We start from the raw sequence: 18,230 nt of genomic DNA, 5'->3' as shown, positions 1-18,230 counted from the left end.
TTTCTTTTTCCATAAATCACCCAGTCATCATCTTTGCCCATTTTCTACTTCATATTTGTCATTTTCTTACTGACTTGTTAATCCTTCCATATGTTTAATACTCTTCCTTTGTGGTTCCATATCTGGAAGGTATCCTCTCTCAGCCTGTGGCTTGGCTCTTTTACCTTTTTAAAATTAATATAATCAGTTTTTTATGGTTTATGTTTCCTCTGTAATACCTGATATTTTTTTTAAATTAAGACCACAAAGCTATATAAGCTTTACACTTTTGCTTTTTACATTTTAGATTGTAGTCCTGCTGGAATTTCTTTTTAGTGTGTAGAATGAAGATAGGGCTCTAGTTTTTTTTAATTGGAGTATAGTTGCTTTACAGTGTTGTGTTAGTTTCTGCTGTACAGCACAGTGAATCAGTTATACATACACACATATCTACTCTTTTATACATATATTCCCCCAAGGGAATCTAATTTTATACTCAGTTATTAATATCACATTTTGTGGATTGGATATTTGGCAGCTGCTTTTAATCTTCATGTTATTCCAAAACAGCTATTATTTTTTTCACTCCTTGCTATGAATTTTAGGGCCAGCCTGTCAAGTTCTATTAGAATTTTAATTGGAAGTATACACAATGATATGCAGAGTATTTATTGGACTTTATACCTTTTTATAGCATTAAAAATGGAAATAACGTTGATTTACTGAAAAAATTTATCAACAAAAATGAATGACACATGAATCAACATATGTAAATCTCTAAAACATAATGTTCAGGGGGAAAGCAAGTTTGAAAAGGATACACACAATATGAGGCCTTTAAGTAAACTCACACTAAATAACAGCATCTGTTATTTATGAATATAAACGTCTAGTGTGAAAGTTTAAGACCTGAGACTGATTCACAGTGACTTGAGGAAAGTGGTTATAGAAAGAAGGGCAAGAATTAGTGGTATATAGAGTTTTAGTGGTTTTGTTTGTTTTTAAGAAAGAGATTTAAGAATGGTGAAATGTTACTTAATCTTAGAGGTAGGTGAGTATCAGCATTTGTTTTATACATGCATATATATACTCTGGGCTTCCCAGGTGGCTAAGTGGTAAAGAATCCTCCTGCCAATGCAGGGGACAAGGGTTCGATCCCTGGGTCAGGAAGATCCTTTGGAGGAGGAGATGGCAACCCACTCCAGTATTCTTACCTGGAGAATTCCGTGGACAGAGGAGCCTGGAGGGCTGCAGTCCATGGGGTCACAGGGAGTCGGACACAACTGAGTGACTGAGCATGCCCGCACACACACTGTGGTTTCTCTTCAGATTGTATGAACCTTTTGCATTCTAAACACACATCACATATTTGTTTTAAAATATTTTATGATTAAAAAGAAAAAGGGCCTACAAATTTCTTACGAAGTTTTAAGGATATGTCAGCACTGTGACCAACAGTTGTATGCTCAGGAGAAATAAAGTCTGATAATAAAACATTGATAATATAGCAGCATGGATGATCCATCTCTAAAAATATTGTTAAGTTAAAAACAGTTGCATACTGTGTATTTTTGTGAAGTCCAAAAATGGGCAAATCTAATCTGTGGTGGTGTAAGTCAACAAGTAGTCACCTTGAAGTGTAGGGTACAGGCTGGAGATGGTCTGTCTCTTGTAACAGATAAAAGGGAAAATGGAGTGTGAATACATCTCTTCATTTATTCCTCCTGAAACTGTTTGCTTTCCCTTTTTTGTAGGTGGTGCTTTCTACACAGCAGAGACTAGTGAAAATGCAAAACTGCATTACTACAACTCCTGGGCGCTTATCTTGCATGCCACAGCACTGTGGCTTACAAGCACAGGCTTTGTCGTTGCTGACCCAGATGAGGGAGCCCCTAATCTCTCAAGGCCTGTGACACCAACTTCCATGTGCCAGGGCTCATCCTCTGGACCTACAGTAAAGTCCCCTGAGGATGTCTACACTGAGAGATTCCATCTTATTTTAGGTCAGTAAAACACTTTTTACCTGCTGCCAGCCATACAGAGTTTTTCATGGATTGTGCTTTCTTACCTGTCAGCTCTTGTGGCTGTTAACTTCATTCTTTATTAGGCAATAACAGTATACTGAGTCATCTACCCCTCCCTCCCCATTTTCAAGAATTACAAGGTTCAAGAAGGTATATTCACAGGTCCAGAACTGCATTAACATTTAAGGTCAAAGATAAATGAGATTTTTAAATTTATGAAGTTTAACCATTTTTTGGCTTTCTTAGAACTTCATTTTTAAAATGAGGTATCTTTCTAGATGCCTTGAGTTTCTAGATTAAATGTTTTTCACACTTACCTTGTTCTGAGGAAGCAACCTGTTAGATTACCTATAAATAAGTTACTAACTGAAATGTGAGGGTTATAAAGGTCAGTAATTAACTACTGAGGTTTCTGGTTCATAGAGCTTCTGTTATTCCTCCTGAAGCCAAACATGATCAGACTTGCTATATCCTTGGGTATATTAAAATTTTGTTTCTGTTTGCCTTGAGAGCTTTTTAAAAACAAACTTTTATGTAATAAAGACTGGCAGGGCATAAGCTGTGCTGTTTAATTACCTTAGTTCAAATTCTTGGTGTGCCTCATTGTAACAGACATTTAGTGAACTATTTAAGCTTTATGTGCTCAAAAGGAGTGGGAATAATAGTACCTACTTCCTGAGATACCGTGAGAGTGAAATGATGTAAAGTACAATGCCTGATACGTGGCAATCACTCAATAAATTTTAGTCAGAATAAAATTATGAAACTCTACATGTTAAGTTCTGGCACAGTTTTATTATAATTTTTGCAGTAGTGCACAAGCCTAGTTGAGATTATTATTTGTGTACATGTTGATAAAAACTGTTAAGAGATTGCCTTACCACTTAATTGTTTAGTCTTAAATTCATGGTGATTTATTTGCATTGCTTCTGTGCTGTTTATTTGTGTATCTTATCAAAATAGAAAATTCTTTAACGTCAGAAACCAAGACTCTAAAGAAGCCCTGTTCTCTTTCTCTACTTTCTACAGGAATCAGTGTGAAGTTTCTATGTTCCTTACGTTCAGATGCAACCATGGAAAGCATTACTGCCTGTTTACACGCGTTACAGGCCCTTCTCGATGTTCCTTGGCCAAGATCTAAAATTGGCAGTGATCAGGTGATTTCTTGTTGCTTGTCAGGCTTCTGTAGATTCCAAGGCACAGCAACAGAAATGTGTTCGGGTTTCTATAGTGAACAGTGGGTGAACACAGAGAAGTAAAAAGGAAACTGAAGCACTGCATAGCTGAGCTCCGAACTGAAGAGCCGGCAGCAGCCGTGCTGACTCGGGAGCAGTCACGCCTCTGTCTGCCGCTTTCTGTCTCTGCTCCTGCCACACTTACTTTTGCTGCCACCAGCCCAGCACTCTGTGTAGCAGCTCTTCGGGCGAACTTGCTGCGTGATGGGAAGGTTCTGTCTTGTGCTATCCTTGCCTCTTGCCGCTTCGCTGCACTCGCTCCTCATATGCATCTGTGTCTTATGCCCCATTTCCCCAGGAGAGAATCCTCTTGGTGCATGTTCACTGTCAGGTGTGTAGTGCTCCATCAAGGTCTTTTAAGAGACAACTGCCTAGCCTATAGGTGGAGTCAGACACTAATACCAGACCCAGTTGTGACCATGATTTGAAGGACCACTCTACAGTGTACAGCACTTCCTTTAACTGCCTTCCCAAGAGCAACAGTGCATTGGGCAGGCACTCTTAGCATCATGTATCACCATATGTGTGAATACTTATTCGCTAAGTTGTGTCTGGCTCTTTGTGACCCCAAGGATTGCAGCCCACCACGGTCCCCTGTTCATGGAATTTCCCAGACAAGAATACTGGAGTGGGTTGCCGTTTCCTTCTGTAGGGGATCTTCCTGACCCAGGGACGGAACCTGCAGCTCCTGCACTGGCAGGCAGGTTCTTTACCACTGAGCCCCCAGGGAAGCCGGTATTACCAGTATATTGAATTGTATATTAAATGGACTTTTGGATGTTAAGAAAAATAAATGGTATAATTTCCTCTCTGTATAGACTGTTATTTATTACCACTATCGTTTATTAGGTTTAAAGTATGAATCAGGCTCCTGCCTGACTTGAATTGCACATGGATAAGTTTTAAACTTTTTGTGCTTGTTAATTCTGTATGTTAAAACAAGTATTATAATGAGTATTTTGCACTTATTTTCAAAGATGAAAGAAAGCCACCAGAGTGACCAATAGAACAGGGGGAAAGTTAAGTAGTATTCTTCTAGTGTATTTTCTTTTGAGTGATATTCATTCTATGCTTAATAACTTACACACTGTTAATGTCATTTTTGCCACCATTTGTAAGTATTAGAAAACTTTAATATATCTCTGGGAATCTTTTTATCTTGAATCTGGCAGTCCTTGTATACTTTGAGCCATGTTTTTTTATCTTGTTATAGAAATTTCCTTGTTTGTTATCTCAGTTGAGGAACTGTGTGAAAATGATCTTTTGTCATAGTGCCATCTCCTACAAGATTGGACAGAAATCAACCTGGAGATGGTTTAAAGTGGAACAAGTATTACATAACTTTATTGCCCTGACACTTTATGATTTTTCAAGCATATAATTTTCAAAATGGTCTCACCTGTTTTCGGTCATAGGACTTGGGTATTGAGTTGTTGAATGTACTACATCGAGTAATTTTGACTCGAGAATCACCTTCCATTCAACTGGCTTCTCTTGAAGTGGTCAGGCAGATTATCTGTGCGGCTCAAGAACATGTGAAGGAGAAAAGACGAAGTGCAGAAGGTGAATATTAAACCACAATGCCAAATTAATCATACAGCATCATTACCTTTTTTTTTTTTTAAAAAAAAAAAGCTTTTTTAAGTATTTATGTGTCTATGTCATCCTGAGAATCTGTTGTGTATAATACAAATGAAACATCTCTAGTTACGGCTTTAAAGTCTCTCAGTCGTCTCTACGTGTTACCTTGGGTATTGTCAGTAGTTAAAGTATTTTTCCTTGGGAGAATTAGAATTTTAACAGCCCTGGAAGGAAAAAAAAAATCCCTTATATGGATTGAGTACTTAAAAGTGTTTACCAGTGTACAGGTAAAGAATCACTGACAATTTTTTTTACTGACTTAGTTTTATATAGTGATTAAATTGCTCATTTATAAGTCTGATTTGGTATTGGTGAGTATATCATTTAAGATTACGTTTGACTACATATAACAAAACCCAGAACGACAGTAGATTTAAAACACAAGGACTTATTCTCTCATCTACAAGATCTCCAGAGGTTGGCAGTCCTGGGCTGAGATGGCAATTTCATAAAGACAGAGACCTCAGTCCGTATCTTTCTGCCCAGCCACTGCTTACAGTGGTAAAGTCAGTGCTGGAGCTCTAGCTTTCAGGTTCACATCTTAACTGCATGGAGTTAACCAGACAATATGCAAGGCTGAGAAGGTCCCCGAGGATTTCTTTTGATCCACTACAGTAAGAAGTCCAAATAAAGACAACAACTCCTTTTACCTCCATAACTGCTTTCTCTTTCATTCTTTAAGACCCAAGGCTTGACCCATTTAAATGTGTTACCTACAACAGAAGCAAAGCAAACGTGAAGTATTTATTCAATACTGGTCTTTTTGTTTTCCAGTCGATGATGGAGCTGCTGAAAAGGAAACCTTGCCAGAATTTGGAGAGGGAAAGGACACAGGAGGACTTGTGCCTGGGAAGTCTTTGGTCTTTGCAACATTGGAGCTGTGTGTGTGCATTCTAGTTAGGCAGCTCCCAGGGCTAAATCCTAAATTGACAGGTAGCCCAGGAGTCAAAGCAGCAAAGCCACAGATGCTGTCAGAAGATGGAAGTAGGTTGGTTTCAGCCGCGTTAGTTATCCTCTCTGAACTTCCTGCAGTGTGCTCTCCTGAAGGTATGTTGTGGTATGTGATGGCTTTACTTGACCCGAAAGGAGAGAAATGGTTTTAATAGCTAATGGAGATAATGGTTGCTAATCTTTTTTTCATTAAACAAATGGTGACCCAAAGATTTGGGTATTGTCTTTAATCCTTTACGATTAATGATAAAGTAATTTATTTTACTAAAAGGATGAAAGTAAATATAGGGACAGCATGTACTCTAGAAAAATAATGCTCTTCAATGGTGGGTTTTTTTTTTTTTTTTTTTAAGAAATATTTTAAGCCAGTTGATGGCAATTAATCTCTCTGGGGCGTCTTTTGGTATACAGTATCTAATGGATTTTCCCTGCCTCAGTTTTGATAGAAGCTTCTCATCATATCCAGTTCTGTTTGGAATCAAGTCCATACTTTTAGTGTAGTCTCTAAGGCTCTCCACAGGGCTCTGCTGAGTACAGCTGCCTCCTGATACCTTCTGTGTGAACCATAAACCTAGGAGGTTCCATGCTTAGCCCCGTTCTGTGCTATTGCCAGTGGTGTTACTTGATCTGAAATGACACCAGCCCTTCTCTCCTTTTTAAAATTCTGCCTTCCTTTGAAATTCAACTCCAGCCCTGCTTCATCCGTGAAGGCTTCCCTAAAAACTCTCATACTGAGTTTTGTTTTTCTGTGTGTGTGTGTGTGTACAGCTTCCATATGTATATACATAGGTTTTTTTGTTATATATAGAGGCATTATATGTAATCTATTATTATATAGAAAAGATAAATATACATATATATATATATATATATATATATACATACACACACACAGACATATGTCTTATTTCCAGCTAAATGTTTACCCTCTAGTACCCTAGCACATAATAAGGACTCAGTACTTAATAGATACTTAATTGGTAAGCATATTTCTGCTTAGATGTGACTTGACAGACTTATATGCAGACAGCATATAAGTCTTCGTAAGTCTCATATAATATATATTATAAGCTTAATATAACTTCAAGCTTCAGTTTGACTTAAAACCTTGTATTCCTTATTCTCACACCTGCCTTATACCAAGAATGCAGAAAAAGTGACTAGCAAAGGATTAAGGGCAAAAATACACTACATGAGTTTTGTGGATAGTCCCTGGGAAAACTTAATTGACCGTTTTAACTTTAGTCTCTCTTCCCTTTCCTTTTAAACAAAGCGACTTTTTAACTACTTAGTAGCCATGGAAACTTTTAATTTTTTGTACTAACTCACTGCAAATTGCAAGGCTTAATATAAAATAAATCCCCCAAATGCATAGTGGTAGCGAATGTACTTAATGCCACTGAGCTATACACTTAAAAATGGTCAAAGTGGGACTTGCCTGGTGGTCCAGTGGCTAAGACTCCATTAGGTGGCCTGGGCTTGATCCCTGATCAGGGAACTAGATCCCACATGCCACAACTAACACCCAGCACAGCCAAAAAAAAAAAAAGATTAAAGTGGTAAATTTTTGTTAAAAATATTTTACCACACTAAAAAAAAAATAAATTCAATGTCAACTCCCAAATAAAATCACACAGCACAAGATAATGATACTGTGATATAATTTAAATAACATCTCCAATTAGAACCTAAATTTTATCCAACCTTTAACATCTTAAGGTTATTAAAATTGTTATAATCATTAATGAAAAATAATCTTAAAAGCTAGAAATCTTTGACATAACCTTACTCATTTGGTAATTTCTTTTGAGGAACTACATACAGACTGAAATAGTGTTTTTCAAAATGTCTTATAGGAAGCATCTCAATCCTTCCTACTATACTGTACCTCACAATTGGAGTCCTCAGGGAAACGGCCGTGAAGTTACCTGGGGGCCAGCTGTCTTCAACGGTTGCAGCTTCCCTACAGGCTCTGAAAGGAATATTGTCTTCTCCCATGGCCCGAGCAGAAAAGAGCCATACTGCTTGGACGGACCTTCTCCGTAGTGCTTTAACTACGATTCTTGACTGTTGGGATCCAGGTAAGTCAGGCTCTTTGGAAGCAGTTGTGCAGTTTGTTTTAAAAAGCAAGATGGACAGTTTTTCGAGAATAAGCTGTTTACTTGATCGTGTTTGGCAGTCTTATCTAGAGGAGACCATGTTCACTACATATTTAGAGGATAAGTATCATAGGTAGCAGGTATCTGTGGTCTCATTTTAGTATCTTTAACGTTAATGCAAAAAAATGGCTAGAAGCCTGTGTGTTGACAGTGAGAGACATTCAAATGTAATAATATGTTAATTTTAAAATATGGTGTCATCCATGTCAGAATTTTTTAATACAGTATACTGAAAACTGGATAAGATATACATTATAATTCAAGACTGATCTGGTTTATATCCTTACTCCAGCACCAGTGCTAAGTGACTAGACATGCTATCTAATTCTCTGAGCCTTAGTTTTCTCATTAACAAAATAAGGAGACTGTGTTACAGGAAACTGTTAGATCAGTAACATATATGAAAATTATTTCACTTTTTACTTGGCATATATCAGTAAATGATAGCCAGTATTATGTTCAATATCTGTTCAAATTAGTTTTTCTCTGTTATTGTTATATATTTTCAACATTGTCATTGTGATTGTAAAAAGTGTTTACACATATTACAATTAACCCTGCCTTCTTTGTTCTGTTTATCAGTGTCATAGTTCACCATATTCTGTTTCATATGGTAAAAAGATTTCAGTTGAATGCAGCAATTGATTGATCGCACACTTTGTGCGCAGAGTTGGGAGTCTAGGGAAGTCTGCTAAGTCGCTTCAGTCGTATCCGACTCTGTGCAACCCCATAGACGGCAGCCCACCAGGCTCCCCCATCCCTGGGATTCTCCAGGCAAGAACACTAGAGTGGGTTGCCATTTCCTTCCCCAATGCATGAAAGTGAAAAGTCAAAGTGAAGTCGCTCAGTTGTGTCCGACTCTTAGCAACCCCCTGGACTGCAGCCCACCAGGCTCCTCCATCCATGGGATTTTCCAGGCAGGAGTACTGGAGTGGGGTGCCATTGCCTTCTCCACTAGGGAAGTCTAGTACCTACAAATTGCCGTTGGGTGTGATTAATACCATAGAAGCTCCTGAAGGCAACAGTAGTATCTTACTTATCACTGCATTTCTAGTATAATGAAATAGAGACAACTGGCAAAAAATTAGAATGGTTCTGTTTGAGTGAACCAGGCAGAGTGTCACAGTAGGGTTCTGTGGAAGCGCATGCTGAGATGCAGTTTGGCGAGCGAGTATTTTTGAAGGCAGTGGGGAAAGCAGTGTTAGGCAAAAGTAGTCATACTGCAGTACGAGTGCCCAGCAGAACTCAGCACACCTACGGGGGTCCTCTGAATACTGCCTTTCAGAGGACAACAGGGTTTGCACTCCAGCTCAGATGTGGCTGCCCCCTGAAGACTGTGATGTCAGTCAAGACAACTCTGGGGCTGAGGTCAACCTGAGGGAGTTGACCATGCTCCTCACAGCTGGGCAGGACCTCCCACTATGGAGGGGAGCTCAGTGGTACCCCTCTGTAACTACCAGAAGAGATTTCTCAAGAGAGTTTCCTAAAGGATAAGAAAGTATTCTCCATTCTCCACATAGACATCATAGAAATGTATTCTCACACATTTTGATATAAGACCAGGAAACTTAAATAGTACGGTATATTTGGGGACAGCAATAGTGCAATGAGTGAATGTGGGTTTGAGGGGAAAGAATAAGAAGGTAGTGAATGGTAATGAGTAAAGAGATGAAGTTGGATGGTACATGGGGTCAGATGATGAAAGGTTTGGCATGATTGGTGATTTGGACTGTCTTTAATAGGCATGTTCTTAAAATGGTATCGAAGTGATAGGGTTTGGGTTTCTAAAGACTCACTTCGGCAGCAACACAGAGAAGAAAGCAAGACTGTTGGAGACAAGATTGTAGCAGTAAGGATATGAGGAATGGGATAATGAAAACTAAAATGTTAAGCAAGTATTAACAAAATTTACTGGTAGTTTGCCATAGGAGTTGAAAGGTTAAGGTGATTTGAGCATTCATGGTGCTCTTAACAGAAATACCAAAGGGAGGGTTTTCAGGGGAAGATAGTGAGTTGATTTTGAAATGTCTACAGGATAATCAAGTGGAACAAACTGTGAAGCGGTCAGGGATTCAAGAAAGGCTGGCTAGAGATGGTTTTAGACAGCATGTGTTCAGGAGTTGTCAGTGCCACCTGTGGGATGGTTGAAATCACCTAACTTGGGTTTATGCGACAAGATGGGAGGAGATTCTGAATATAATGCAGGAACAGAATCCAAGGAAAAGAGTTCTAATGACTAGAGACTGGGCAGCAGTGTAAATTACACTCTGGAGATCATGCTTTACAGAGTTTAGGCACAAATGAGCAGGAAGGAGGGGAAGGATCAAGTTCAGGCTTCTCTTGACCACAAGACAAGAAAGCGAAGGAAGATAGAGGGTCAAGGAAGGTGGGTTTTGTTTTTTTTTTTTTTTTCAGATGAGGGTCTAGCATGAGTTCCTGCTAGTGGGGAGAAAAGGTGGAGATAGTGTTGGAGTTGGAACTGTTAGGGAAGAAAGCAGCATCCCTTTTCTAGGCAGAAAAGGAAAAAAAAAATTCACAGCGCATTTAGAAGGATGAATCTGTGCCAGTATGAAGACAAGGAGGTAAGGATGGAAAGTAATAAGTGTAGGTTGTTAGGGTGAGTTATGATGAGCTTGCCTCTTTGATCTCCACGCACAGGCACACAGATGGTTTTCTGTTGTCTGTCGGGGAATGAGGTTAGGACATGAAAGATTTGGACTCACTAGTGAGAAGAAATTAGGAAGGGGCTGATCGTGCTAGGGAAAACATTTACAACATAACAGATTGCTCCAAAACTTAGTGGCTTCAAAGAACAAACATTTGTTATCTGACAGTGTTAGAGGGTTAGGAATCGGGGAGCTGTGTAGCTGGGTGGTTCTGTCTCAGGGTGTCTCATGAAGTTACTGTTAAGATGATGGCCAGGGTCACAGCCAAAGAACCCATTTCTGGCTCGTGGCTGTTGGTAAGAGGCCTTAGTCTCTCACTGGCTGTTAGCAAGAGGCCTCAATTCCTTACCACATAGAGCTAATGTTAAGGGAACTGTGCATCTTATTGTAGGTAAAAGAGAGGAACATTGGGCTTCCCTGGTAGCTCAGCTTATAAGAATCAGCCTGCACTGCATGAGACCCCACTTCTGTTCCTACGTCGGGAAGATCCCCTGGAGAAGGGATAGGCTACCCACTCTAGTATTCTTGGGCTTCCCTGATGGCTCAGATGGTAAAGAATCCGCCTGCAATGCGGAAGACCTGGGTTCAGTCCTTGAGGGGAAAATCCCCTGGAGAAGGGCGTGGCAACCCACTCCAGTATTCTTGCCTGGAGAATCCCATGGACAGAAGAGCCTGGCGGGCTACCCTCCATGGGGTCGCAAAGAGTCAGACATGACTGAGAGACTAAGCACATAAGGGAATTGGGGCATGAGTGGCAGAATAAGGAAATTTTAGAAGAAAGGGGGAGAGGAACCCAGGAGAACATTACTTACGGGGAATAAAAAGAGATTTTTATACTACATAGACTAGCTCTTGTAGTTTCAAGTCACTGTAAATGACTAAAAATAACTTGGCTGTATGGGAAACACTGTGGCACTGTAAGTACCAGTATATTCTCTGGAATCAAACTCAACACCTCACTAATAACTGTGTGATTGTAGCAAATTACTGAATTTCTGTTCCTCAGTTTCTTGTCCATAAAATGGGGGAAATGAGGAATACCTTCCTCATGATGTTACTGTGAGGATTAAATATAAAGTGCTTGTAATAATGCTTTCGTAATTTTAATAGGCCTTGCACCTATTTTACCTTAAAATTATCCAGATTATTCTTATAAATATATCTCCTTCCATCTATAATATTTTGCCTTCATTGCTGCTGTGTTGCAAGTGTCCATTCAAGTATTAATCTCCTCAAACTTTCCTCTGACTGCCCGGTGTAGCAACTCTGGGTTGCCATAGACCTTGTGACTAGCTGAAATTAATTTCTTTATTTACTTCCTGGCATATAGTACATCTTCTCTGTAAATTGTATTCCTAGAGCCAAAAAGAATGCTGGCACATAAAAAGTTTCTTCAGTATTTGATGAGTGAATGTTAAAGAGTATGTATATCTGATTTCTTCCTAAGTAGCAATCCATTCTTACACAATTTAATGAATTGAATTTGCCATGCCTTTTCAAATAACATTGATTTTCCACAGCAGGTTTATTAAAATTATTTAATGAGAGTAGGACTTTGGAAAATGAAGGTAAATTACATCTAGTAGAAAATTCCTTTAAATGATTGTGACACACAGATTTTCACATTTTTCTATACTCTTAAGAAATAGGATATGTAACAAAATGCTAAGTTATTTTCATTTGACACATGTATTATCAAAATATGAATACTTTAAATTTAGCAAAGAAAAGACAATTGTCCAAGCAACTCTGTATTTCTCCCCAATAAAAATAACAATAGTTAATTTATTATGAGCATTTATGTACAACATGCTATTCTGAATGCTACATGAGGATTAACTCATTTAACTTATAAACTTAAGTACTATTTTCAAGATGAGAAAAGTGAAGACAGGGTTAAATATCCAAGGTCACACAACCAATAAATGCATGTATCTAGTAAATATATATATGTATTTACTCATCTCTTTACTTGTGAGGGATTCCCTGGTGGCTCAGAGAGTAAAGCATCTGCCTGCAATGTGGGAGACCCGGGTTCAATCCCCGGGTCAGGAAGATTCCCCTGGAGAAGTAAATGGCAACCCACTCCAGTACTCTTGCCTAGAAAATTCCATGGATGGAAGGAGCCTGGTGGGCTACAGTCCATGGGGTCGCAAAGAGTCGGACACAACTGAGTGACTTCACTTTCACTTTACTTGTGAAGATTATAATTACTTTCGTAATTCTTGACTCTAGAATTACTTAAAATGTGCATTTTGAAGCTATATCATTTGCCAGGATTCTTAGTAAGTCACTATTTATTATTGTCTGCAACCCTCTGGTGCCCAAAAGAAATCGTTACTACCAAACTGGAGAAAGTTTCACAGATACATAAGACAGAAAATATGACAGTATCAGGATCTGTTTTTCATAGATGACTTCTCCTTAGTAGATGGAACACACCAAGAACTTGATGAAGTCAGTCTGCTTACGGCTATCACAGTATTTATTTTGTCTACAAGTCCAGAAGTAACTACGATCCCATGCCTTCAGAAGCGCTGTATTGAGAAATTTAAGGCCACTCTTGAGATAAAAGATCCTATGGTAAGTGTCCTTAGAAGACAGATGTTTATAATAATAGGAATACGTTTAGGCTTTTAAAAACTTTTCTTTGTGATTTTGTTGGTTCCAACAAAAAGTACCAGACTGAAGTTTTTATTTTTAGGTTTGGATTATTTCATATTCTTAGGTTAAAGTCAAATAATAATGGTCTTGTTTTTTGGCCCTGAGGATAGAATGTAGTTAGAGAAAGATTTAAAAAAAAGATTAAAAATACCACCAACTAAATTTTAAATAGGACATCTTAAAATTGATACATTCCTAGAACTTTAGTGGGTTTTCCTTCAGAAGGGAAGGGAAAGGAAGACTCTAGCACATGCCTTCAGTATAAGATTGTAAAATAATGAGACCAGTTTCAAAAACAGCACATACAAATTAATCCCATTCCTTTCTGATCCTTTTATTCACTTGGTTAATTTCCTATATTTTTAGGTGCTACAGAATAAGTTTGTAGCACATGATCACAAATAAACTCCTAAAATTCAGGAACCAGGTTTTCTCTCAGAAAAAAAAAAATCTTTCAAACATCATCACAGTGAATTAAATAAGGGATTATTTGTATATATGATGTATCAGTTCAGTTCAGTCACTCAGTAGTGTCCGACTCTTTGCGACCCCACGAATCGCAGCACGCCAGGCCTCCCTGTCCATCACCAACTTCCGGAGTTCACTGAGACTCACGTCCATCGAGTCAGTGATGCCATCCAGCCATCTCATCCTCTGTCGTCCCCTTCTCCTCCTGCCCCCAGTCCCTCCCAGCATTAGAGTCTTTTCCAATGAGTCAACTCTTTGCATGAGGTGGCCAAAGTACTGGAGTTTCGGTTTCAGCATCATTCCCACCAAAGAAATCCCAGGGCTGATCTCCTTCAGAATGGACTGGTTGGATCTCCTTGCAGTCCAAGGGACTCTCAAGAGTCTTCTCCAACACCACAGTTCAAAAGCATCAATTCTTTGACACTCAGCCTTCTTCACAGTCCAGCTCTCACATCCATACATGACCACAGGAAAAACCATAGCCTTGACTAGATGAGCATTTGTTGGCAAAGTAGTCTCTGCTTTTGAATATGCTATCTAGGTTGGTCATAACTCTCCTTCCAAGGAGTAAGCGTCTTTTAATTTCATGGCTGCAGTCACCATCTGCAGTGATTTTGGAGCCCAGAAAAATAAAGTCTGACACTGTTTCCACTGTTTCCCCATCTATTTCCCATGAAGTGATGGGACCAGATGCCATGATCTTCGTTTTCTGAATATTGAGCTTTAAGCCAACTTTTTCACTCTCTACTTTCACTTTCATCAAGAGGCTTTTGAGTTCCTCTTCACTTTCTGCCATAAGGGTGGTATCATCTGCATATCTGAGGTTATTGATATTTCTCCCGGCAATCTTGATTCTAGCTTGTGTTTCTTCCAGTCCAGCATTTCTCATGATGTACTCTGCAAAGAAGTTAAACAAGCAGGGTGACAGTATACAGCCTTGACGTACTCCTTTTCCTATTTGGAACCAGTCTTTTGTTCCATGTCCAGTTCTAACTGTTGCTTCCTGACCTGCATACAGATTTCTCAAGAGGCAGGTCAGGTGGTCTGGTATTCCCATCTCTTTCAGAATTTTGCACAGTTTATTGTGATCCACACAGTCAAAGGCTTTGGCATAGTCAATAAAGCAGAAATAGACGTTTTTCTGGAACTCTTGCTTTTTCCACGATCCAGCGGATGTTGGCAATTTGGTCTGTGGTTCCTCTGCCTTTTCTAAAACCAGCTTGAACATCAGGAAGTTCACGGTTCATGTATTGCTGAAGCCTGGCTTGGAGAATTTTGAGCATTACTTTACTAGCATGTGAGATGAGTGCAATTGTGCGGAAGTTTGAGCATTCTTTTATTCTTCTGTCCTGTTTATTTCCTCTATCCTAACAGGCGCTTTATGTAGCAGTCTCAAAGTCGTGTCTCTGATACATGGTGACATATAATTAATACAGTCTAGACACAGTTCCCTAACACCTTCATTGCATCAGATATATGTGATTCTTCATCTAAAACGTTTTCCAAAATCTCCAAAATATTTTTCAAAGTTCTTTTTTTTTAATATATATATTACAGAGACATATAAAGGGGGAAAATAGAAACTAGTCAAAAAAAGAAAAATTAACTACTTTATTCCCACTCCAAGCTGTCACAACCACTTTTAGCATGCAAGCTTGAATTTAGTGTTTAGACCTCCAGAATTGAAGATAAAACAGAAATAAGTTTAAGTTTGGGGGTGGGGGTGTAGGAAAATTTTTTCCTTTACATTTTTAAACTTTTAAAAATTAAAACTTACATTTTAATGTAAATGTAAACTTGTATATATGGTTTATACTTTTTTTGTCTCTTATCTGACTAGGTACAAATCAAGACCTATCAGCTCCTCCTTTCCATTTTTCAGTATCCGAATCCAGCTGTTTCCTATCCATACATTTACTCTTTAGTATCCTCTATCGTGGAAAAGTTGCAGGAAATAAATAGGAGGAAACCTGAAGACACTGCTGAGCTTCAGATCTTTCAAGAAGGCATAAAGGTCTTGGAAGCACTGGTGGCCGTGGCTGAGGAACAGCACCGTAAGTGCTAGCACTGAATGCGTACGAACAGAGTCAGAACCTGAATGTTCTTTAAAGTATAAAACATCCCTCTAGTCACTTAATATTGTATTTTCACACTTGCGGAAAGGCAGATGTTGATGTTAACCCCAAGTATTGATATTATTTAGTATTGGTTTGGGAGAAGAGATCGGAAGAACTGCTTCCCTTCAGGCTGGGGAAATAGGTTCCTGTCAAGTGTGCATGGAACATCTGCATCCCTGCAGCCGGTGCTTACACGGTCTGTGTTCTTTGCAGGCTCTCAGCTCGTGGCCTGTCTTCTGCCCATCCTCATTTCCTTCGTTTTGGACGAGCATGCCCTGGGATCAGCAACTTCTATAATGAGAAATCTCCATGACTTTGCTTTGCAAAATCTCATGCAGATTGGGCCTCAGTACTCATCCGTCTTTAAAAGTGTAATGGCTTCTTCTCCAGCCTTGAAAGCCCGCCTTGAAGCTGCTATAAAGGGCAATCAAGAAACTGTCAAAGTCAAGACACCAACATCTAAACATACTAAGAACTCTGGGAAGAGTTCAAGCATCCAGTTAAAGACCAACTTCCTCTGATTTTTTTTTTTTAAACTAGTAAGCACCTTAACACAATACTTGATCATTTCCTTCACTTTGGGGGCAAAAGTGACATTTTAGACACAAGTGCACTTGAGGTCTGGCTATTTATTTTAATTTAAATAGCTTAATTTGGAAAGTCACAGCCAACTTACTTTTTGTGGGTTTTTTTTTTTTTTTTTTTTCTTTCATATAATAAAACCACAGCTCAGTCAGAATTCTTGCCAGGAATGTCAATAAAATGCTAAAGAACTAAACTTAGAAAACCAACCACTGCTTTAAAAACAAAATTTATTTCTTCTAACAGTCTACATACATATGGTATACTTAATACATTTACAAATATAGATTTGACTCTAAATTATCTGCATTTATATTGTATCCCAATTGCTAATTTAAAATTCTGCCTTATTCAGTAATTGTATTAAACTTTCTTGGAGTTCTCGAACAATGTAAGTGACTGGAAAGCTATTTAGGAAACTTGGCTTGGAAGTATCTAATATATATATAATAGTACAAATTAATTACAGTCCTACAGTGTAACTTAAGATTCGATATCTATAAATATCATGACATTTTATGATCTATTGGTTTTATTTGTATTGAGTTTGGAAAATTGACATTTTAATCATTTTAAATATAACCAGGGCATTTCAATTTCTCCCAAGGATTTTCTTTTACCTCTGTTCCTAACAATTTTCTTCATTTTCATTTGTGGCAAACATTCATACCAATGCGTTTATAATTCATATCTATATTTTAATTAACTATGGGTTTCTATAAATGTTAAATTTAGTATAAATTTAGATCATCAATGAATAAAAGTATGTTTTTTTAACATGAAACATATTTTAATATAGAAAAATCTGATGATGAAGTCATTTTGGTTGAAAAGTATTTTTTAATTGTTGATGATCATTGACTCTCCTTCCACTTCAGCGTTATACTGTGTGAATTAAACACTGTGTCAAAACAAAGCACTTCCCCATTAAAAATTAAAACCCGAAGTGAGAGGGGCATGTTCACAATGGAGAGACACTTGGAGTCAAGCAAAAGCAATGTGATGTACTCTATTTTATTATGTTTGTATATAAATACACTTGTAAATTGTTCAGAATGAAAACATTTGACAAATTCTAACACTACAATCAATTTTTCTAATTTACATAAATAAAGCTAATTTTCTTTACCATTCTTGTATGTGAAATTATTTTACCCACAAAAGATGGCTGGTTAGTCTTAAAGAGTCCAGAAAATCATTTCTGTGGAGCAAATAATACTTTCTCTAAAACAGCCTATTTTCTCTTAAGAGTCCTGTTTTGGGCACATTCTTTGCAGTGGTTTGCATTCTTTGTCTTCCTAATCGTCTCTATGAATTTGTATACTTACTATTTCCTTCACCTGAATGCCCTTCTCTGCCTGTTCTGTCGGGCTGACTTCCACTCCTTTTAGATCTGGTTTAAAATGTCACTTTCCCTAGATAACGCCTTAAGGCTTCTTACCCTCTCCTCAGACCAAGCAACTATGACTGCTTCTTGACCTGTGTTCCTATAGTACTTTATATATTCTTCCGTGCATTGAACATCACATTACATTTTAATATTTCCCTTTTAGACTGTGCCTCCTGACAGTGAGCCATTTTGTCTTCTATAACTGCCTGTGTGACACCAACTAGACACTTAAAACTGTTGAACTGCACTGATGTAGGATAAATTTGAACTCAGAAAGGTATTCCTTTGCAAGGCAAATGCTAGACTGGGATATTCCCAGGATAAAATTTTGTTTGTTTCTTTTATATTGTTTTG

At 38.2% G+C, this 18,230-nt stretch overlaps 1 protein-coding gene across 12 annotated transcripts in view; it reads left to right on the top strand.

Annotated features, from left to right (window-relative positions):
- HEATR5A (HEAT repeat containing 5A) overlaps positions 1-17,614 on the top strand; it is a 98,178-nt gene extending 80,564 nt beyond the window's left edge. For 9 of the 12 annotated variants that reach the window (XM_019983485.2, XM_019983492.2, XM_019983488.2 and 6 more), the window contains 8 exons: positions 1,734-1,982; positions 3,033-3,160; positions 4,654-4,801; positions 5,654-5,926; positions 7,687-7,911; positions 13,069-13,238; positions 15,628-15,841; positions 16,118-17,614. In XM_019983485.2, coding sequence (XP_019839044.2) covers positions 1,734-1,982; positions 3,033-3,160; positions 4,654-4,801; positions 5,654-5,926; positions 7,687-7,911; positions 13,069-13,238; positions 15,628-15,841; positions 16,118-16,425 — 1,715 coding nt within the window. In that variant the 3' untranslated portion in view covers positions 16,426-17,614. The remainder of the gene's footprint in view (positions 1-1,733; positions 1,983-3,032; positions 3,161-4,653; positions 4,802-5,653; positions 5,927-7,686; positions 7,912-13,068; positions 13,239-15,627; positions 15,842-16,117) is intronic. The other 3 variants (XM_019983489.2, XM_019983493.2, XM_019983490.2) reach the window with 2 other exon arrangements.
- Positions 17,615-18,230: the final 616 nt, after the last annotated feature.

This window comes from Bos indicus, chromosome 21 (assembly GCF_029378745.1).
Source record: "Bos indicus isolate NIAB-ARS_2022 breed Sahiwal x Tharparkar chromosome 21, NIAB-ARS_B.indTharparkar_mat_pri_1.0, whole genome shotgun sequence".
Lineage (NCBI taxonomy): Eukaryota > Metazoa > Chordata > Mammalia > Artiodactyla > Bovidae > Bos > Bos indicus.
The sequence above is the reverse complement of the archived record's forward strand: the minus strand, read 5'-3'. Positions and strand labels throughout refer to the sequence as shown.